Source organism: Cryptomeria japonica, chromosome 9 (genome assembly GCF_030272615.1).
Source record: "Cryptomeria japonica chromosome 9, Sugi_1.0, whole genome shotgun sequence".
NCBI lineage: Eukaryota > Viridiplantae > Streptophyta > Pinopsida > Cupressales > Cupressaceae > Cryptomeria > Cryptomeria japonica.
The window spans coordinates 749,825,769-749,849,238 of record NC_081413.1 but is presented as its reverse complement, the minus strand read 5'-3'; the positions used below and the strand labels follow the sequence as shown (position 1 = coordinate 749,849,238).

The 23,470-nt window shown below is 35.2% G+C and overlaps 1 protein-coding gene across 4 annotated transcripts; it reads left to right on the top strand.

Annotated features, from left to right (window-relative positions):
- Positions 1 to 967: 967 nt before the first annotated feature.
- LOC131064649 (replication protein A 70 kDa DNA-binding subunit A) lies at positions 968 to 21,675 on the top strand. 4 transcript variants are annotated; one of them, XR_009111303.2, is made up of 4 exons: positions 968 to 1,770; positions 17,042 to 19,103; positions 19,478 to 20,018; positions 21,400 to 21,675. XR_009111303.2 is itself a non-coding variant. In XM_057998872.2 (3 exons), exons 1-2 carry the CDS (start codon positions 1,502 to 1,504, stop codon positions 19,089 to 19,091), a joined length of 2,319 nt encoding a protein of 772 aa, XP_057854855.2. In that variant the 5' UTR covers positions 968 to 1,501; the 3' UTR covers positions 19,092 to 19,103; positions 19,482 to 20,099. The 4 variants fall into 4 exon arrangements, 2 of the variants coding, with proteins under 2 accessions (XP_057854855.2, XP_057854853.2); XR_009111302.2 differs by lacking the exon at positions 21,400 to 21,675 and adding an exon at positions 20,545 to 20,660; XM_057998872.2 differs by lacking the exon at positions 21,400 to 21,675 and having other exon boundaries at positions 19,482 to 20,099.
- Positions 21,676 to 23,470: the final 1,795 nt, after the last annotated feature.

Here is a 23,470-nt window from a genome sequence, read left to right as displayed (position 1 = left end):
CGAAAAGGGGTTGTGCTCTCAAATGAGATAAGATTATTTGTGAGTTTGATTCTTAGATCTTGATTAACATGCCAAATTCTTAGAAGTTGGAAGGGGTGAACAGATAGTTGGTCACCATGGTTCGATAGATCCTTAGGTTGAGCAAATCCTTGGATTGGATACCTTTTGTCTATATCTCGTGGGAATGGAATAGGGTGGCTGATTGCATGACCAAATGAGCCTCATAACACATGGATAATTAGTCTGTTGATGATTGGGAGCATCTTCCCCTGACATATTCTCAACAATTAGAAATGTTGATATGGAAGATACTCCTGGGTAATGGGTTGGCTTGGTTGGGACTCAGTGAATCCTTCCCCTGGGGTTGGCAAGTGTTGGCCTTCTGGTGGTTGGGTAGGGTGGATGCTATTTAAGTTAAGTTTAGAGGTTTTGTTTAAGAGTCTCTTAATGATAGTAGTTATTGCTGTTACTTTTTTGAGTCTAGCTGCAAGCTAGATTTGTACTTTTGATTCTTAACGATTTAATAAAATTTCACCCCATTTTTATTAAAATAAAAATAAAAATTTATCAACAAAAAAAAAAATAAAAAAAATGACATCTCAATCAAATCTTTTAAAAAGAAATGCATTTAGCCCCACCCTAGAACATTTCTTTAAAATCTAAATTCTAAAAAAAAAACCTCTTCTCATAATAACATTATTCCACAATAATTATTATGACATTAAATGTTCTACAATAACAACATGATTTCTAAGAGATCAACACAATCATTAAAAAAAAAACAAAAAACAATCCATTATATAAAACAAAAAATTAAAAAACAAAAAACAAATTTAATTTATTTTTTATAAAATAGAGCTAGCACATAAACAAAAATTAAATTTCATTTATTTTTAATTATCTTAATAATAATATCTATCAAACATTTACATTAGTTTTTGGAGAATATACTAGAAATCTCAGCTCCATAAGATACCTCTTCTTTATTTCCAATTCCGTTCCCAAATCCTTACGGCTCTTTGCAAACCCGATTTTTTTGGAGTCACCCAACAAATTTTGAAGAGATCAGCGGCCTGTAATTAAAAAATCCCACGTTCTCACCTTCATCTTCACCAACTTCATAATCAAAGAATGCTCAAACCCTCTGAACATATAGACCCACGTAATCCTATTCAAACCCGTTGTCTGCAAAACTTAATCAGCCGCAATTGCCCTTATTTGACACAACTGTTTTTTCTGAAAAATAAAATATCAATCAGCAGCGATAGACCCAATTTGACATAAAGTTTAAATACTGGTAGCGAGGAATTCAATTCTCGCATCTCACCAAATGAAAAATAACGAAATCCTCTTTCTAGTATATGTAACCGCCTCTAATTTATTCTAAGTTTTGCTGTGAAAGCTTTTAAATCCAATCGTCACTGTTAGACCCAACTGCCACTTTTAGGCCCAATTGCCCTTACCAGCGCCAGTTACCCATATTTGCCCCAATTTTGCTAGCATGGAGGTGAGTCTTACGCCGAATTCAATTGTAGCGATGAACAATGGGGATGACAATCTACGTCCCCTCGTGCAGGTGTTAGATATACGACAGATTTCGACTACTCAAAGCGTGCAGGAACGCTACAGATTGGTGGTCTCGGATGGCTCTTACATGCAACAGGCCATGCTTGCTACACAGCTCAATGCCACCGTAAAATCCGGGCATCTTCAGAAAGGCTCCGTTGTTCAATTGACGGAATATACCTGCAATGCCGTCCAAAATCGCAAGTAGGATTCAATTCTCATGTACATCTTGACTTTATGTTTTAAAGGTTTGGGATTTAGGGTTTTGTTGAAATCATATGTAGGATTCAATGCTCACAAGCTCCATTATTTTGATTTGGTGTTGACTTCTTTATAGTGTTTTCAGGGTTTAGGTTTTTGCAGAAACCGTAAAGCTAGTTTACGTTTAGGCATATTTGGATAATATTAATTCTATTGCGGAACCGCTATTTCAGTCTTGATTGGTCTATAAAGATAACATTTTTAAGAGTTTTTGTAAACATATTTGTATTTCCTGGAATCTATTGCGCAACCGTTGGTCTGACCTGTCTGTAGTAACCTAATTTTTAAAAGGGATATTTTTGAGCTTAGCATTTTTCAGAAATCCATTGCAAAACTATTGTTCCAATCGGTCTATAATAATTTATTAAGTTCTTCTATATTGAATCTATTGCGCAACCGTTGGTCTGACCTTTCTGTAGTAACGTAATTTTTAAAAGGCATATTTTTGAGCTTAGCATTTTTCAGAAATCCATTGCAAAACTATTGTTTCAGTCGGTCTATAATAATTTATTAAGTTCTTCTATATTTTATTTTTAAGCTATGAGTGAATCCTCTTTAATATTAGATGACGGATGCATTCCAAAACAATCGCAACTGTCTAAAGGACGACATACACAGGCTCTGATACCATAATATGATGGCTATCTATCCTAAACCACGATAAGTGCAAACTGTCTCAGCTGAAGTAGTGACAGGAACTTAACAAGAAAGAACAAAAAAAACAGAACAACCTCGGTTGTGACAGGAATTCCAGGAATGAAGGACAAGGCAACAGACAACACATTACCAGAATCAGGAAGACCTTCAACTTAATCAAATAACAAACTCCCAATTATTTGCTTGTATTCTGCAATACACACAAAAAAATGATTACAAATACGAAACACAATCTATACAATCTTCGCAGACTGATCCCACACATGTGGTATCGATTCTGCTCTACACCCTCCAAGGGTGGAGTCTCCTTCAGCAAACAAAATTTCTATCCTCCTGTCCCCAGACTTTGTTTTTCCCTCTATTACACTAGACCTCCCCTCTTGGCTCACCTGTTCCTAGTCTTTTCCCAATCTTTCTCTCCGTGTTTCCACCGTGGCCCAACGTTTCTTTGGCAAATTCACTTAACCATGCCAACTGAATCCAACCAAGGGAGGGAGCCGGTAGAAACTGATGGAGAGAGTCGACTGAATATAACCAAGGAAGCTGATTGTGGAAGAGAGATGCCAGGAGAGATTGCAGATCCCCCTCCTTCAAATACAAATTCCCCAAGTTGAGAGAATAGAAACCGACTACCAAGCCACATAGCAAACCAAAACTGAATACGCAAACCAAAAGAGGGTCAATGCCCCTGCATCAATATTCATCCAGGGAACTATAAAAGGTGAAGAAGGTAAAGGTGATTTGCTTATAATTTGGTCAACGAAACCCTGCCTTTGTCAAAGCTCACAAGGGAATACGTTTCCATTTATCGTATTGCTTAAAATGTGTAGCCTCAGTTTTAATCTTGTAGTGTGGAATTAAATTGAATCAAAGTCCAAACTGTTCCAGAAGAGAGATCTAGAAAGTAGACATGACATTTTCCAAAATGAAAGAAGATAGAACACCATTGTTTTCAGATAAATGTTTTAAAAATGTCAATATTGGGAAATAATCTCACAAACGTAATTTTTTTGCACACCAAACTCCCTTTCTCAACAGTTTTGGTTCTCTTAGCTTGCCTGGTTTTGAACCTGGGTGTTGATTGGATTTTTGGGAAATGAATTATTATCTTTTGAAGTGTCTGTTTTTAGGGAATTTGCCTGACCATTTCTTCCCAGGAAACATTTATGTAGCCCAGCATTAATAAGAGCAACAGAGAGAATAGATGTTGTAAACGTAAAAATGAAAGAATACAGGAAAACGAAATCGGTAAAAAAAGGAACATTAGGTTGGGACAAGATTCTTTCTCTCTATTAAACCGTATTAGAATTTACGTACATCCCTGAAGCGAGGGGTCTGTGTATGTCATCTGTGAAAGTAGGCCTATGGGCATACCAACTGCAAAGGGTTCCTGCTGTTCTCTGTCCACAGGTATTATGCACAATATTTTTTATATTATGCACTACTTTGTAATTTAACTCTATCTTGAAGTTACAGAGATGAATGAGATGATTTCCCCCAACTGATAAGATATAGGAAAAAAACAAACCAAAAGAGATGGTAACTAATTAACTTTTCCTTCAAATTTGCTCTCAAGTCCCTACTGAATCTGCTACATGGTTCTTAACTGAAACCAGTACATTTGTCAACATGGCATGAAGGGTCAGCATGGCTGGAAAGGTCATAATGTACTCTGTAAAATAATCCTCATTAACAGTACAGATTTTTGCCATTTCATTGGAATGGATTTACAGTTTATTTGTAGGAGATTTGAATGCTATATAATTTTTTTTATAAATAAGCCATATTGGTGGTGCAAGTATTCTCCATACTTAATGTAATGAATTTTGCATTATTTAGGTGGCCCACTTTGAAGGGTGGATAAATTTGTTTGGAATGATCCTGTTAGTGCGTTTCTGGGTAAATTATTTCTAATTAGGCCCCTGTGCAGGTTGTGGACATCAATGATACAGGTTTACTTAATATTGAAAGGAATGGATTTCACCATGTTGGCTCTCGAAACTTCAGCTCCAATTCTCTAGAGTAAACACTTACTACACATATAGAGGGGGACAAGACAATGCAGTAGAGAAGACAAAATTCATCGACAAGAACTGGACAGCTTGAGGCCAGTGCATAGGATTGGATTAATCCTCTTCTTCTTTAAGCTTTGCAAATCTTATAAAGGTGATCCTTGAGGTCAGAGGACAATCAAAGAGAAATGAAAGAGCTATAGCCAAGCTTTGACTAGCCATACCCTAAGTAGATTTAAAACAAGCATGCACGTGCAACCGAAAATGAAAAGAAGTTACAATCATCATAGATGAATTCCTTTAACATATCATGCACGTGCATCTGGTAACCATTCTCAACATGACTCTTTTGATGTTTAACTAGCTTTTAACCCACACAAGATTTAGCGCAATTGAAACCAAGTCGTGAGAGACAGCATGACAAAATCTACACTAAATTTGAGAAGGAAAGATACTTTTTAAATTATCTGAGAGAGGTAGGGTACAAAGGGAAACCATTGCAGACTGGTGCCTTGATTCAATGGACAACTGAGTCACTACCATGCATTCGACAACCATATGCTGGGCTCTATGTCAGCAGAGATACAGACCTATTAGTAATGTGAAATGTTTGGGTATGAACAAGCATTGAATAATCCATAACCAAGCAAGATAAATCCATATCAAAAAAATAAACTCTAATGCACTTTGAGAAGTTTTACAACCCCTGCCAAATCAACTTATCAGCATATCAAGAAGTTAGCAAGTAACTTCAGAGATGAACATAGCATGTCATCTCTTGAATATGTCTAGTGAATCATGGAGACAGTCATGACACACAAAGATTTTGGCATTTAATCCTTTTTCATGAACTTATAGCAAGTGAAAGTAAAAGACAATACTGAGCAAAATTTACATGGATTGTTGTCTTGGAAATTTCTGCTCAAGTCACAGGATTTACAATAAGGCAGTGCCCCTAAACTGACCAACCCAAAATACATCTTACAAAGCTGCTTATATAACAGTTGCAGCTTGATACATTGAGTGTCATGGGCATGAAAATCTAGTGAGATGTCATTCCAATTCAGTATATACTCCCTGGTCACAGAGGCAGAAATTCTGCACTTTTAAAAGAAATTGGGATTGGATCTACTTCAGGGTACACAGGAGCATGGAAATTCTTCCCATAAATGTAAGTGATACTTTCAGTTCGAATTCTCAGGCCTCCAGCACCATGGGACACGTATTCATCGTGCAAAATTTACCTCGAGCTACGTCCAATCCACACACTGCAATAAATGTATCGGCAAGCCAAGAGGCTATATGTTTAGTTCAAAATCCTCTGCATAGTTTTTGCACAATGCTCAATGCTACTTGCACAATCCTTCACAGTTCCACATTATACCAACAAGCTTTGCCATGTATCAAAAGATCCAAAAAATGTGCTAGAGACCACCACTTATCTATCATGACTGTGAATCTAGAAGAAAAATCCTAGAATATGGTGGCTAAGGCATGGGCTGGATCCTTGTACAGCTCAACCACCGATATCAATATCACCAATGGCTTGGGGAACTTCCACAAAGTGCAAACATTTAGTTATTGTTTACAACTAACTGCATTCACAGTTCTTGGATCTATGGTTCTTTGTCACAGGGAGAAAATTATGTCAAAGAGGCTTTAAAATTGAATAGGCATGGGCCCGTGCATTGAAAGAGTTGCTCGGGGCCACCACAAGGCTGTCACATGACACATCATGATTCACTGCCAAAAGAAATTACGTTATTTCAAAATGGATTGGCTTGCCACAACCATCAAGGCAACATGTGGCAGATAGTGATTCACCTCCAAGTTTATGCAAGACACCATCTAGAACTAACCTCCCGTGGATAAAATGTAATGTCCCCTACCTGATCTATTTCAACATATTAAAATTGATTGATATTTTTCAATTAGTTATTAACAAGTTCTTATCTATTTTCCTCATTAGATGATTAATATCATTATTAATATAGATATCAGACCCTGTTACTACTTCAGTTTTAAGGGAGAAGGGTTTATGTATGTTACCAAAGCGCTTAGAGACCAACTATAATAGGTTCCCTCAAAGTTTACAGATCCAAGCCCTTACCTATCTTGGGTCTATACCCTCAAGGCTTATGGGTCGCTGATCCCCACCCTATCTTGGGACTTAACCTATTGCTTGGATTTACATTGCCCCTCTTTGGAACATCTCATCCCCATCTTCTTAAATACTGACAGTAATAACATGATTTAGACTATAAGTACACTAACTTCTCATGTATTATAAATATATATGAAATTAAGTATGACTGTCATACATATTGCAGTTTATAACAATATTATTACTAGATTCTGGATAACAACTTTATCAGGCTTCATATACTAAGCATACATATTAAGCACATCTCCATGCATACCACCAAGAACACAAATGTTACTGCCTATAACTTGATAACAATTCTGATCTGATCTGATCAATGGTGATGTCACTAGATGCTTTTGATTCCTTCCCTTTATATCTCTCAATTTGAGGGAAAGGTCACACCTCTTCATCATGTATGCCCTTTGGCAAGAGACATACCCTTTCACCATTAGCACCCTTTGAAAGAGTGCAACTCTTCATTATTTCTACCCTTTGAAAGGGACACAACCTTTCATAATCAAATCTGCACTTATTATTTAAATCAAATCTGCACTTCTCATTCCCAAATTATCCCCCCCTCTCAAATGAGGTTTTCTTCTCCCTTTTATATCTCATTGTTGAGGGAGTCACGACTTTTCCTTTCATGTCTTTTGACTTTTTATTAACTTAATTAATTTTTAATTAATCATATTTAATTATATTATTTTATATTTTAATTTAATGTTTTAATTTTATTATTAAATTCTATTTCAAAGTGGGGACATTACATAAAACAAACAGGGCCCTCCATTGCTGAGCAGGTAAATGTACTGATGGTGTTGGCAGGGGTGGAACTTGTTGATGATTGTAGCTTCGGTCAGATTAATCTAACCAATGAAGTCATATATGTGAACAATTGAAATCTATCTTTTCATATAGTCTGATTAATGTATTTACCTTGATGATGTTAAATCATAACATGATTATGAATAATCATGTATATATATATATTTAATGATATATATATGGATATATATAATTAAATATATACATACATGATTATGATCATCATATATAAATCATGTAATTCTGGAGATGATTATAATCATCATTGCAAATCACCGATTTGTCTATGATTAAATGATAAAATGAATCGATCATACAATGGATCGATTAAAGATCATTATGTGCTTAACCATTAATGAAGTTGATTATGTGAATCGACTAATCTGATTATGTATTGGTCAGATCATATTATATTATGATCATTAATAATGTCGATTATGTAAATTGACGAATCTGTTTGTATTGACTAGAAGTCTTGTAATGTTCCCTACTAGGATTTGGTCAATTTTAACCATAATTAATCTATTTTCAAAGTACTTATGACTCAAACTAACTTGATTAACAGTCAAGACTATCTTAACATGAATCAAATCTGAGATGTTCTATTCTTTCTTTAGTCTATCAAGTACTTGCTATCTTACCATACTAAATAATTAATCTTATTCCGATTCATTTATAAATCATTCACATATTTATTAATTACTAGTTATATGAATTATAATTATTATACTAATATCTATTATTATATCGATATCTAGATTTACAATCATTATATTATTCTTTTTTCCCTTTCTGATCTACCACGGCTTCCTTTTATACTCCTTTTCTTATGTCGTATTACTTGTATTGAATTAACAATATTATTTTACATTATCAGCATCATATTGTATTGACAATATGATATTATATTAACAGCAACTTGTTGTATTAACAATACTATATATTAATAGCCACCTATTATATTTAATAATATTAAATTGTTTTAATAATATTAAATGGCATTAGTAATATCGAATTGCATTAATAATATTACCAGCCTCATATTATTACCCGTAGGGATTTTCCCAGTCACATTGACTGCGGATGCATTCCTTATTTCTTCTTTTTCTATCTACTTATTATTTTTTTTTATCTTCCTTATTCTGAATTATAACCTCAGAGATGTACCCATATTCCACCCCCTCTACCATTCATTTAGACTCTATATTTATCTATATTTTTAAGAGTCATCTCCTTTCATGTAATAGTCATCACTATTCACACAGCAACCGTTCACCACACTTTGGTGAATTGTATTACTTTATAGAAAACAATTATTAAACATCACAAATACAAATCTTTGTAATAAAACAAAGACCATTGCACCCCTTCCGTTTCATTAGTCATTGTTTTTATTAAGTGTATATAATAGATTGTACCTTTTCAAGTGTAAATCGTAATTCTTTGTGATATTGGTTGTTTAAGAATTAATTAATGTCTTAGACACTCATTTCTAGCATTCGTTGTTCTTTCATAGATATATGTTTGCAGTATATGTATAAATGGTTTGTTGTATATGTATTAACATAAATGTATACTTTCTGTATAGTTTGTTGTATATGTATTCTGAGTCTTCAACATGTATATGCTGCATTCTGGGTTTTCAATATGTTGTATATAATTTAATAATTTGTTTATAATTTATGTAATATAATATTAATTTAAATATTTCAAGAATATTATTATTGATAAATAAATATAATAAAAAAAGTAAATATTTAATAATTTCAAATAATCATTTGTTGATAAATATCATATTATATTATATTAATTAATAAATAATAATTGTTTCATATATATCCATAGTTGAAAAACTCGGACTCGCCACGGACTCGACAAACCAAAAATTTGTACTCGGACTCGGACTGGTGAAAGACTCGTGAAAGACTCGGCAAAAAAAAAAACCATAGTTTTACAAAAAAACATAAAGAAATTAATGCATTTAGAGAACATAAGAGCCATAATTGAAACATTACACATGTCACATACTCATAGTTTCAAACTTTCAACTCTAAAATGTATAATACCAAGATTTCTTCAATGCTAATTATGCTTTTATATGGAGCCTAATCAGACTCGGAGGTTAAATTTTCCCTACTTCCATCGGCGCAATTTCCCCCCTATATTTTTCGACGGGGGTTTGGGGGCAGCGCCCCCAAGTTGGGGTCAAGGGGCATCGCCGAAGGATCCTGAAATTTGACTAAGTTTGGAAAATTGAAGAATCCTCCAAAAACTAGATTTTGCATTATAACTTCTGGAGGTCCGAAACCACTCTCAAACATCCTGACACTTATACTTAAATGTTATATTCCATATATGAATCCTGACGGAGAGACCAAATTTTTTCACATGTTTCGGCCTCTTTTTTTAGTCTACCCGAATTTTTATAAAGGCGTCGGGTGTTATTTTTCTTTTATTTTTCACTCTCTCGGTTATGCCAAATGAAGGCAATTATTTATTTAAAAAACTCAATTTTAAAGCTTGCATGACTTTTTTTCTGGGTTGCGCGAGTCCATCTGAAAGACTCGCGAGTCCATGCAAAAGACTCGTGAGTCTTTCAGATGGACTCGAGTCGACTCGTGGCTCCCATGGACTCGTGAGTCCGTGGCGAGTCCACAAGTTTTAAAACTATGTCTATATCAATCAAGGAGGGGACATGACAAGTCTAACCAATATCGATTATGGAAATCTATGTCATATTAAACTATGTATAAATTGCATTATACGGACTACACCAAATTCGATTATAAGAATTGGATTAATTACTGGTTATGAATGTCGATATATTGATCAATGGAATGATCAATATAATGAATCGATCAACCTGCTAAAACAGTTCAGTATTAATATGTGTTTAATATCATGTGGAGGCATGTCTATTCATAGACGTCTAATCAAAACCTATATAATATGGATGAAACCAATTCTAATGGTAAGTATAGAAATCGATAAGTGCAAGCCAAAGATATCTAACATATTCTAATCAAATTGGACTAAGAGCATTCTCATTATTTCAGTGATAATATTGAAGACATAGTTAACATATATAGTCAACTATACAAAGCAACAACAGAAAAGAAAATTAAAATTTATCTATAAACAAATCTGATCACTTTAACATGGTATCAGAGCTAGGTCCAGGCTCAGTAGTAGAGCACTCCAAGAGGGGCCAGTAGCTCAGTGGTAGAGCACTCCAGCAGTGTATCGAAGGTCCTAGGTTCGAGTCCTAGCTGGTCCATGTCTTAACATGGTATCAGAGCCAGTCTAAGGAATATCCGATCAGATTTGAAATTAAAAGTCATCAAGACTATCATTGAATCCTAGAAAATCACATTCCTTTCTTCAAAATGGCAAGCAGAGTTAGATTTGAAGATCATCTTGAAGGAGCCTCAAACTTCATATCATGGAAGTTTAGGATTATGCTTACTTTGAAAGAGAATGAATTAGACTCATTTGTAAAAGGAGTCGTACCTGAACCAGATGAAGAAAATGAGAAACTTCAATGGAACAAAAACAATAGCAAAGCCATGAAGGTGTTAGTAGATGCCGTCAGAGATCACATTGTTCCAATTATCTCAAAGTTTGACACAACATACCACATGTTCAAATCCCTTGAAAGCATGTATGAGATTAACAACACCAGCAGGGCTTTCACACTGAAAAGACGACAACATCATGTGAAAATGAATAAAGGAGAATCAGTTACATCATACTTTATGAGGATGACAGAGCTAAGGGACCAGCTCTCTACCATTGGCCATCAAATCGAAAGCAAAGAGTTAACAATGCTCGCTCTAAATGGACTCCCAACATCATGGGAATCATTTATTCAGGGAATAAGTGCTCTTTCAAAACTCCCCAAGTTTGATCGATTGAAAACAGATTGTATTCAAGAAGAATCCAGATTAGTCACAAGGGGGATTAATCAAAGTACCGCAAATGAAGACATTCATGTGCTAAACTCTCATTCTCACAAGAAGGGGAAGAAAAGGAACTTCAAAAGAAAGAAGGACAAAAGTGCAAGTAGAAAATGCTCATCTAAAAGAAGAAGGGACATGTCTCAAGTGCAGTGCTTCAGATGCGACAAGTATGGACATTATGCTATGAAGTGTCCGGATAGGCCAAAACCTCAAGCCTCTATTGCTGAAGTTGAGAAGGCTAGCATGGAAAATGATTCCGACAAGTATCAACGGGCCTTAACACCTGGATAATTGATAGTGGGGCATCACGTCATATCACCGGTTTCAAAGAACATCTAGACAATCTAGTGAAGAATTTAGATGAGGAAGTGACTATTGGGGATGGTACTAACTATCCCGTACAAGGAATTGGAACCTGCACTATAAATCTAAAGTCAAGCATCTCTCTTCATCTTGCAGGTGTATTGTTTGTACCTGCGATTCAGAGAAACTTAGTTTCCATCTCGGCACTTGAAGATAAAGGATATAGAATAACCTTTATGGAAGGGAAAGTACTGGCATGGCCCAAGAACTCAACCATAAAAAGGGCTCATATGATTGGAGTTAGACATGGATGTCTTTATAAACTTTGTACTTCTCCCTCTCAAGCCCTAATACATGAATCTACAAATACAAACAAGATTTGGCATAGAAGATTAGGACATCTCCACTTTCATGCTCTTCCTTCCATAGAGAAAATGGTAATAGGCTTACCTAAGCTCAAACCAAAACATGAAGGAACATGCAAGGGTTGTACCTTGGGAAAGAATACAAAAGGGACTTTTCACAATAGTAATAGTAAATCCAAAAATGTACTAGAACTTATTCATTCTGATTTATGTGGACCCATGTTTGTAGCCTCTATAGGAGGATTCTTGTATTATATTATCTTTGTAGATGATTTCTCTAGAAAAACATGGATATATTTCTTAAAATGTAAAGAGTCTGAAGAAATCTTTAATTGATTTAAGGAATTCAAAACTCTCATAGAAAACATGTCAGGAAATAGAATCAAAACATTAAGAACAGACAATGGGGGGGAATATACTTTAGAAATGTTCAAGGACTTTTGTGTTAATGCTGAGATTAAGAGGGAGTTTACAATTCCTTATAATCCACAACCAAACGGGGTGGCAGAAAGAAAGAATAGGACTATTGTTGAAGTTGCTAAAGCCATGATGTATGATCAAAACTTAGAAACTCCATTATTGGGCTGAAGCCTCTAGGACTGCTGTCTACATCCAAAATAGGTGTCCTCATTCACTTCTAGATAACAAAACTCCTGAAGAAGCACTCACTGGAATCAAACCTGACTTAAGTCATTTAAGAATCTTTGGTTGTCCAGTCTACATTCATGTACCTAAGGAAAAGAGGTCTAAGTTAGAGCCCTCAGGCAGGAAGGGAATATTTGTGGGCTATAGTGAAACATCTAAAGCCTACAGGATCTACATACCTGGACAAAGATTAATTGAACTTAGCAAGGATGTTATTTTTGAGGAAGACATTGCTTTCAGAAGATCCAAAAGCACTCATGAGATAGAAGATCAAGAGCCTCCTCAAAATATGGAAGAGGATCATGCTCCTGAGATTTAGAGGGAGACTCATGAAGTGATGGAAAATGAAGATCAAAGTGAACCCTTGAATGAACCTAGTAACACAAATGCAAATCGAAAGAGACCACTTTGGGCTAAGAAAATGATTCAAGAAGCTGCGAATTATGTAGCACCGAAGGGAACCTTCAGAGAAAGCAAAAGACCTCACAGATACTCCAGCTATGTTGCCTTGATGAGTGAGATCATCAAGTCAGAACCATCCAGTGTTGAAGAAGCTATCAATCTTCAAGTTTGGAAAGATGCTATGATAGAAGAGTATCAATCCATTATTAAGAATGATGTCTAGGACATTGTACCCAAACCAAAAGGAAAATCAGTGGTGACATCAAAATGGCTCTTCAAAGTTAAGCATGCTGCAGATGGTAGCATTGAAAAATACAAAGCACGGTTTGTTGCCAGAGGCTTCTCTCAGAAAGAGGGAATTGATTATGAAGAGACATTTGCTCTTGTTGCTCATTATACTTCCGTCAGAGCTGCGATTGCTATTGCTGCATCAAAGGGATGGAAAATCCATCAAATGGACGTAAAGACTGCTTTCCTAAATGGTGTAATAGAGGAAGAAGTCAACCTGGAGCAACCTGAAGGATTTGTTATACATGAAGCTAGTTCACATGTTTGTAGATTAAAGAAGGCACTGTATGGGCTTAAACAGGCCCCTTGAGCTTTGCATGAGAGGATTGATAAATACCTCTTGGGCCTAGGATTCTTTAAAAACGATGCAAATCCAAATCTCTACTTCAAGGTAACTAATGGTGAAATGTTGATTCTTATCTTATATGTGGATGACCTGTTGATTACAGGAGAAGATCACTTAATTACCAAATGTAAGCTAGACCTAGCATCAGAGTTTGATATAAAGGATCTAGGTGTTTTACATTACTTTCTCGGATTAGAGGTTTGGCAACAGGCTGATGGTATCACCTTGAATCAAGGAAAGTACACTATTGACATTCTGAAGAGATTTGGAATGATGGAGTGTAAACCCATGACTACACCAATGGAAACAAACTTGCACAAGTTGAAGGAAGCAGCAACAGACTTAGAATTTGTGGATCCCACTCTATATAGGCAGATGATCGGATCCTTGATGTATTTGGTCAACACTAGACCCGACATCTGTTATGCAGTAAATTCACTCAGTCAATTTATGTGTGAACCAAAGCAGATACATCTGGTTGCAGCAAAACACATTTTGAGATACCTGTGAGGCACTATTGAATATGGTCTCAAATACAAAAATATAGACCTAGATCTACATGGGTACAGTGACTCAGATTGGGCCGGAAGTGTGGTTGATAGGAAGAGCACATTAGGATTTTGCTTCAGCTTAGGATCAGCTATGATCTCATGGATTAGTAGGAAACAATCCTCAGTTGCACAGAGCTCCACAAAAGCTGAGTACATTGCAGCCTCTATGGAGGCAAGAGAAGTAGTATGGCTAAGGAAATTGCTTGTAGGATTGTTTGGTGAATCTTTGAATCCTACTATCATACATTGTGACAATTAGAGTTGCATAAAACTGTTAGTGAATCTAGTGTTCCGTGATAGATCGAAGAATATTGAGATTCCTTATCACTATGTTAGAGACATGGTAGAAAGGAATGTAATTCAGTTGAAATATGTTAGTACAAGTGATCAATTAACAGATATTCTCACCAAGCCCCTCTCCAAGACAAAGGTGGAACACTATTGGGATAAACTTGGTATGGTTGAAAATGTAAATTAAATTTGAGATTGAGTCTAAATTAATTAAATTATTTGTACTAATATTTAAAAGATGTTTAATGTGTAAACTCTTTTATTGTCATGTGTGTGTGACTCCATGACTTCATGGACTCCCTGTGAACATTGTTGAAAGGTGACGACTTTTCAATAATGAACACTCGTAATTGATTGATATTGTAAGGTGATGACTTTACAATGATCAACTTCATTATCATGATGGATATCATGAGACTTGATATCCGTGGACATGTCATGATAGTTAATATCTCTGAGGATATTATGGTAGATATCATGAGACTTGATATCATTAATAAAACCTAAATGTTTTAAGAGATAGTCATGGTGGATGTTATGTGACTTAATATCCGTGGATATGCCATGATCTGATATCCTTATGGTAGACATCATGAGACATGATGACAGTGCACATACCATAAAATGGATATTTTGTGAGTTATGGTGAATATCATGACTTGATATTCTTGTGTTCTTACCATAAACTCCAGATATCACGATGAGGTGACATCTCTTCCTCTACACAATAAATGGACATATTGTGTTTCATTCTTGGATAGATTTAATCCTCCCTAGCTAAGAGGGAGTGTTGATGATTGTAGCTTCGGTTAGATTAATCTAACCAATGAAGTCATAAATGTGAACAATTGATATCTATCCTTTCATATAGTCTGATTGATGTATTTACCTTGATGATGTTAAATCATAACATGATTATGAATAATCATGTATACATATATTTAATGATATATATATATATATATATATATATATATATATGGATATATATAATTAAATATATACATACATGATTATGATCATTATATATAAATAATGTAATTCTGGAGATGATTATAATCATCATTGCAAATCACCGATCTGTCTATGATTAAATGATAAAATGAATCGATTAAAGATCATTATGTGCTTAACCATTAATGAAGTCGATTATGTGAATCGACTAATCTAATTATGTATTGGTCAGATCATATTATATTATGATCATTAATAATGTCGATTATGTAAATTGACTAATCTGTTTGTATTGACTAGAAGTCTAACCAATATCGATTATGGAAATCGATGTCATATTAAACTATGTATAAATTGCATTATACGGACTACACCAAATTTGATTATAAGAATTGGATTAATTACTGGTTATGAATGTCGATATATTGATCAATGGAATGATCAATATAATGAATCGATCACCCCGCTAAAACAGTTCGGTATTAATATGTGTTTTATATCAAACGATTACTAAATTGTTCATTGCTGTTTAATGAAGCATGTCTATGAAGAGACATGACTCCACGTGAACTATGTTCATGTGGAGGCATGTCTATTCATAGTCTAATCAAAACGTATATAATATGGATGAAACCGATTCTAATGGTAAGTACAGAAATCGATAAGTGCAAGCCAAAGATATCTTACATATTCTGATCAAATTGGACTAAGAGCATTCTCATTATTTCAGCGATAATATTGAAGACATAGTTAACATATATTGTCAACTATACAAAGCAACAACAGAAAAGAAAATTAAAATTTATCTATAAACAAATCTGATCACTTTAACAGAACTCAATTTAATAAGCAATTGGATGAAGAGGAGAGAACCTTGATAACAAAGCAGAAGGCTGAGTTTGGGCTGCAAAAAGTAACATTTTTGCAGGCTTCATTTGACCTTCAAAAGTCCACAATGGACAGCTTAAAGATCCCAAACTCCGCAATCATAGAAATTTGCATCTTAAAGCACCAAACAAAGAACTAAAGGGGTAAGAGTCTAAGACACTCAACAGGAGGCACAAAATTTTAAAACTGGTTGATTTATAAGTTTTCATATTGATTGTTTATGAAGGGCCAAACAAGGGACCTGGGCAACAATGGGGCACAAAGTGCAATTTTGGAGGCATGCAAAATTGGGTGCTAACACAACCCTTCCTTTGGGTCATTTTGTAGGCTGGTTAAGTTGCTCGTAGGAAATTTAAAATACTTTTTGTCTTCTCGATTTTATTTATTTACTTTTGAAAATTTTGATACATTTGGTGTCAAGTCAGGCGAGGCATGTAGGAAAAATTATATACATGGTTTGTGTTTACTTTCACACGTTTTTTTTCTTAACATCTTTTCTATTCAAATCCATTATGAATCTTCCTAGAATCAGATCTGTATTAGTGAGCTGATAAGAGTTTTTTTTGTTTGCAATGGTTGCAGGATTATCATAGTCTTAAACATGAATCTTATTGTTCCCAAGCAAGACATTGTGGGCAATCCCAAACAGCTGACTGATACAGGTGTAAATGCTCAGCATCAGCCTGCAACGTCAATGCAATCTGCACCCCAAGCCCAGCCTTTGCCACAGGCCCAGCCTGCACAGAATACAATGAGGTCAAACTTGAACATGCCACCTCAATCTGCCACCTTACACATGTCAGGTGCTGGATTGGGTTCATATGCAAGGACTGGGCAGCCTGCTGTTCAGCCAGTTCAGAGTGCTGGAGCAGTTGACCGAGGTATGAATCCTCCCAACCATCCATATGGTCGTCCAATTGTTGCTCATCCATATCAGCCACCTCCTATCTATTCTAATAGAGGGCCCATTGCAAGAAATGAGGCTCCTGCAAGAATTATTCCTATTGTGGCACTGAATCCTTACCAGGGTAGATGGACGATAAAGGCTAGAGTTACTGCAAAGGGTGAACTTCGTCGTTTCAACAATGCAAAAGGAGATGGAAGAGTTTTCAGTTTTGATCTGCTTGATTCTGATGGTGGTGAAATAAGAGTCACGTGTTTTAATGCTGTTGCAGATCAGTTCTATGATCGCATAGAGAGTGGGAGAGTGTATATGATCTCAAAGGGGAGCCTGAAACCTGCACAGAAGAATTTCAATCATTTAAAGAATGATTGGGAAATTTTTTTAGAAAGTAGTTCTACTGTTGAGTTGTGTTTGGAGGAGGATAGCTCGATACCAAAGCAGCACTTCAGTTTTAGACCAATAAGTGAAATTGAGGATATAGAAAATAATTCTATGGTTGATATTATTGGTGTAGTTTTATCAATCAATCCATCAAACACAATATTGAGAAGGAATGGCACAGAGACTCAGAAAAGAACTCTTCAACTAAAGGACATGTCAGGTTGCAGTGTGGAGTTGACAATGTGGGGTGGTTTCTGCAATAAGGAAGGCCAACAACTCCAAGAACTATGTGATTCAGGAGTTTTTCCCATTCTTGCTGTAAAGGCTGGACGTATTAGTGATTTTGGTGGAAAATCCGTGGGAACAATCACCACAAGCCAACTTTTTATAAATCCGGATCTTCCAGAGTCGCAACAATTGAGATGCTGGTTTGATACACAAGGGAAGAGTCTGGCTTCTCAGTCTATTACAAAGGACATGCCATCTCTTGGACGAGCTGAAATGTTGAAAACTGTGACACAAATTAAGGATGAGGGACTTGGTAGATCTGATAAACCTGACTGGATTGTGATAAAAGCAACTTTATCTTTCATAAAGGTGGACAATTTTTGTTACACTGCTTGCACCTTAAAGGATGGAGGTAGGCAATGCAACAAGAAGGTGATCAATAATGGAGATGGTAATTGGTATTGTGAAAAATGTGATAAGAGTTCCCCTGAATGTGATTATAGATATCTTCTTCAATGTCAAGTGCAAGATCATACTGGTTTGACTTGGGTTACTGCTTTTCAAGAAGCAGGAGAAGAAATTATGGGTGTTACGGCAAAGGAATTATTCATGTTGAAGAATGAAGAACAAGATGATGTCAAATTTGGAGAGATTATACGAAAAGTTCTTTTCAATAAATATATCTTTAAACTTAAAGTGAAAGAAGAGACTTATAATGATGAACAGAGGGTTAAGTGCATTGTTGTAAAAACAGAAAGATTTGATTATTCATCTGAAAGCAAGGTATTGTTAGATTCAATTGCTAAGCTCAACAATGGAGAGTTTAATAATATAAATATGACAGCGGAAAGATCAACAAATGGGGGAACAACTACTGGATCGTATAATGCTGGATATAGTGGTTCAGCCAGAAGTTATGGTTCTAATAACCTGGCCACAAATAACATTGGTCAGAATATTGGAGGAGGTGGGGATCATTTTGCCAATTCAGGTGGCTATGGAGGAACACATAGTACAAGTTCAAATATGTATCCAGATCGTATCCCACCAGCCTATGGTGGTGGGAATGCTGTAGGAGGCTATGATATGAGGACAGGTGGATATGGTGGCGGTTACTGAGCAGTATTGGCTGTAAGTACTCTACTTTATCCAAGCAAATTTTTTGTATGCAGAAATGTATTTTTTGCTATTTCCAATATGTTTTTTATTGTGGCAACTGTGAACAGTTGCATTGGATGTGTGCAGACAAAGTAGTATCAGGAGTTATTTGTTATTAATTTAATTGGATCATTCAATATTCTTGGAATACATATTTATTTTTCTCTGTGAGATGGAAATTTGGAATTGAGAAGTTTATGGAATACGTATGCCTGAAGGGTTGTAACATGTTGGTTTTGTTTGAAACATTGTTATCATCTAAGTGAAATTTCATGATGCAGCTGGTTGGAAAAATGCTTTTTTCTTTGATATATTTTCTTCTTAATTTAAAACATGGTTTATTGCAGGCAGAGTGCAAAGCAGAAACAAAGATTTTCAAATTATGAGATTGCTGTCATTGTTTGCATTCTACTGCAAGCAATACCTTCAGTATCTACAAGACTTAAAGTGTAACATCACACTGACAACAATTTTGAATTACAAGCACAAGTTGAAGTTGTATTGAACAAGCTCATTGTTCTCTACTGGGCTTAACTCTTAACATTACAAATTTGAAGACCGCTGGATTGCAAAATGCTTGAGCAGAGGTGGTGTATATGATTTGAAAAGCTCAACATTAAGTTCAAATGCACGTACAAGCATGAAAATCTAGGACAAAACTGTTCTGACTTGCAGGGTGAAGTATGGTGAAGGAATTTTCAGCATTCCATAAGGACCTTGGAATTGCTTTTTCTGTATTTGCATCCAAATTGTCACAAATGGGATGAAATGTGCTGTGGCCGATGTAAATCCCAAAGTGTGCTCTGGCCAATGTAAATCATGATGTTCCCTGTACTTCAATTGTTGAGGAGTATATTTGAAGACATCAAATTTCCAGCCCATAATACCGTAAGACAGTTTTCTGGATTAAACTGTGTTATTTATTTTTCATTAAAATGTAAGATAGTTTTCTAGATTAAACTGTAATAATTTTTCCAATGTAAATCATGATTTTCCCTGTACTTTAATTGTTGGGAAGTAGATTTTTGAAGACATCAAATGTTCAGTCCATAATACTGTAAGATAGTTTTCTGGGTTAAACTGTGTAATTCATTTTTCGTCAAAATGTAAGATAGTTTTCTAGATTAAACTGTAATAATTTTTTTCATCAATGTTTTGGATCACATTCTGTGATCCATCATCAGGAAAGGAGAATGTAAAAATAGATGGAAAAAATTATTGACAGTTTAATCCAGAAAACTATTTATTACAGTTTAATCCAGAAAACTATCTTAATCCAGAAAACTATTTATTACAGTTTAATCCAGAAAACTATCTTACAAGTAAATATTTGTTGTACTTAGAGATGCACTTGTTAAATGTGCTAGAGAAAGTTCTCTGCTTTGTCTAATTCCATGCCTTTTGGAAACTGTAGGTACATGAAAAACATATTCAAGAGCCCTCGGTGTTGGCACCTATAACCTATCTAGAATGGACTATGGCTCCTAGAATTGTGAATTAGGTACACTGTATGTTTGCTAAATTATCTAAATTATCATCCCAATTGCGAGAATGAAAATTTATCAATCATTGTGTTAATTTTAGCACTTTCAGATTAATATAAACTCAGAAAACAGATTTTAGTTTCTAACTAAATTGATTAGATGCAAGATTTAGAGTTTTCTAGGTTTAGGCATAACATAGAAATGAACAAAATAAGAACAAGACACGGTTACCCTGGGAAAACCTCCTAGGAGGAAAAACCCAGCCATAAAAGATCCTTAGATCTGATTATGGATTATAGTCATATGAAGACTACAACACTTATCTTTAGTACTTGAAGATGATTGCACATAGGGCTGATAAAGTCTTCAACAAGTCTGCACTTTTGTAAGTCTCAAGTCTGCCCCATTTAACACAGTAATCAACAATCAGATCCACACCCTAGGTTTGCACTTTATTGTTTCTTAAGTCTGCACCTTTCCTTGGAACTGGATTGCAACCCTAGTTGCTTGAATCTGGAATAGTTCGCCCTCTTTGTAATGGTATTTGCTTTTGATATTAGCGCCTTTTATGACAGATACAAATCGCTAATATTACTTTTTCAAACTTCGCATTTTAGGCAGAGGTATAATTCGCATGGAATGATGAATGAGTGAATGATAATGTGAAGTTGTTATTTATTGATATGGGAAGTAATGTTTTAGTCATGTCGGCTTGCTTTATAATTTATTTTATTTATTACTTTTCCTTTTAGCCTTGATGGAATAGGGTCGGCCCTATTTTGCAGGAGCACGTTGAGTGTGGCGTGAGCAAGTTTAAGTGGTGCCGTGGGGTTTAGGGCCCAATCCTAGACGTTGAAGAAAGGGGCCAGCCCTTTGGGCGGATTCCAATGTTGCCCAAGGCAATTGGAATCCGCCATTCCCAATTACAATCAACACATTGGACAAATTTGAGCTTAACTAACCACTCAATTCCCATAAATCTTTATAGTAGTGACAAAAACTTGGGTTCGGGCCACTGGTTTGAAAATTTGAAATTAAAAGATAGGGGAATCATTTTTTTTGAAGAATTTTCAATTTGTATATATTGGTGGCGATTTTCACTTGCAAAGTATAGCATTTTGTATTATATACATGTTTCAGTCATATTCTCTTAATGAAGTTCAATTTTGTTTGCTTCAAATTTTTCTTGCCCATAGATGAGGCTCCATATTCAATGTCTACGCCGTAAATGTTTTGGGTATGTTGTTCACCTTTAGACATCGCAAAATGTTGCTAGCCTTGTGCACGTTGTTTTAAAGCATTTCTTTTTCATCTTATTTTGAAGTAGTTATTTCAGCGCTTTATTTTCAGTAAAGAAAAATGTGTCATGTGACACTCTGGCTTGGTGAGATTCACTCGTTTCATTATTTCTCCATGTTTTGATCTTGTTGAGCGGTTTCTCAAAGTTCTTTTCAGTTCAAAAATTGAAGTCTGAAAGCCCTATTTCGTAGAGAAGATGAGGTACTCTTATATATGTGAAAATAATTTACAAAAGAGAAGTATGTGTGTTGGTGATACCACAAGGAAAAGAGAAGGTATTTAGAATAGAAGAATTTTAACCTCAATGGGGTCAAAATAGTCTATGGGACAACACATTTTGCAATTCTAGTTTCTGACTTGTTGATAAGTAGCTTCCTATGTTCCTAGTCTTCTCCATTTTGAAGAGAACTTGTGGTCCCAAAAGATGGGAATTATTTCTTCCCATATTTTTAGGTCTCTTCCATCTAGCTGTTTCACATTGAACATGATGAGTAGCCCTGAAATGAGTTAGGAGTATCTTTGCCCTCATAGAGATATTTGCTGTTGATGCCATTTGTTATAATTACAAAGTAGATTATATTCAAAGAAACATTTCCTTTCTCTCTAACAACTTATCCCACATAGATAAGTATAATTTATCCTTAACAAGGGCTTTTAATTCTTTGTCATTTTTTGGACATGTATTTAGGTGGATGTTTCATCTAGGATTGTTTTCTCATGTTCAAGACTTTTCTTATGTCGAGGTTAGTTATGTGCCTCTATTTGGTCAATTTTTTAAAACAACTAGGTGGATACATTATATCAATGGCTTCAATAGGAAAGTACCTACTTCAGTTTAAGAATATCATAGGGGACTAAAGTTTTGAGTTTGAATTTTGTGTGATCATGCATTTGAATCTTCCATTTGCATCCATTCGAATTCTTAAAAGTTGAGCTTATTTTTTTTCTCTCTACTAGAGAGGATCATATCTTGCTGGTGTTGACTTGCATATCCACCTCTTTTAATGTTTCTTTTTAAATTTTTTATTATTTTTCTTTAAATAATAAAATCTTACAACAATAGTTGCACAATTAATTGTAAGTATGCAATCAAATTGGAAATTGTAGTTTTAATAGTTTATTATATAGTTCAATTTTAATGTTTAGCATAGTTATTAGACCCGTTCATGGGTTTCCCAGGGTTAATCCTGTTAGTGACCGCTTGGATAGAGAGACGGTAAAGTGGTCAAAACCAGAGAAGGGGTGGGTGAAATAAAATTTGATGGAGCTTCAAAAGGCAATCTAGGGATCTTAGGAGCGGGGTGTGTGGCTTGTGATGATGAAGGAAAGATCTCGTGTACGGGGGCTAGAAGGCTTCAAGATGGCACTAATAATGAGGCGGAAGTTCAGATGACTTTACTGGCAGTTGCTTTAGCATCAAATATGAAGGTGACGAAGTTACATCTGGAGGGTGATTCCCAAATTGTTGTCCAGGCTTTGGTCAAAGGACATACTCTATGTTGGAAATTAGACAAATATGTAAATATTATGAGTGAAAAACTGAAAGTGTTCAATAAT

Coding starts and splice junctions, on each gene's coding strand:
- LOC131064649 (XM_057998872.2), top strand. CDS start 1,502: ATGGAGGTGAGTCTTACGCCGAATTCAATTGTAGCGATGAACAATGGG. Junction 1,771..17,041: donor AATGCCGTCCAAAATCGCAA/GTAGGATTCAAT, acceptor CAATGGTTGCAG/GATTATCATAGTCTTAAACA.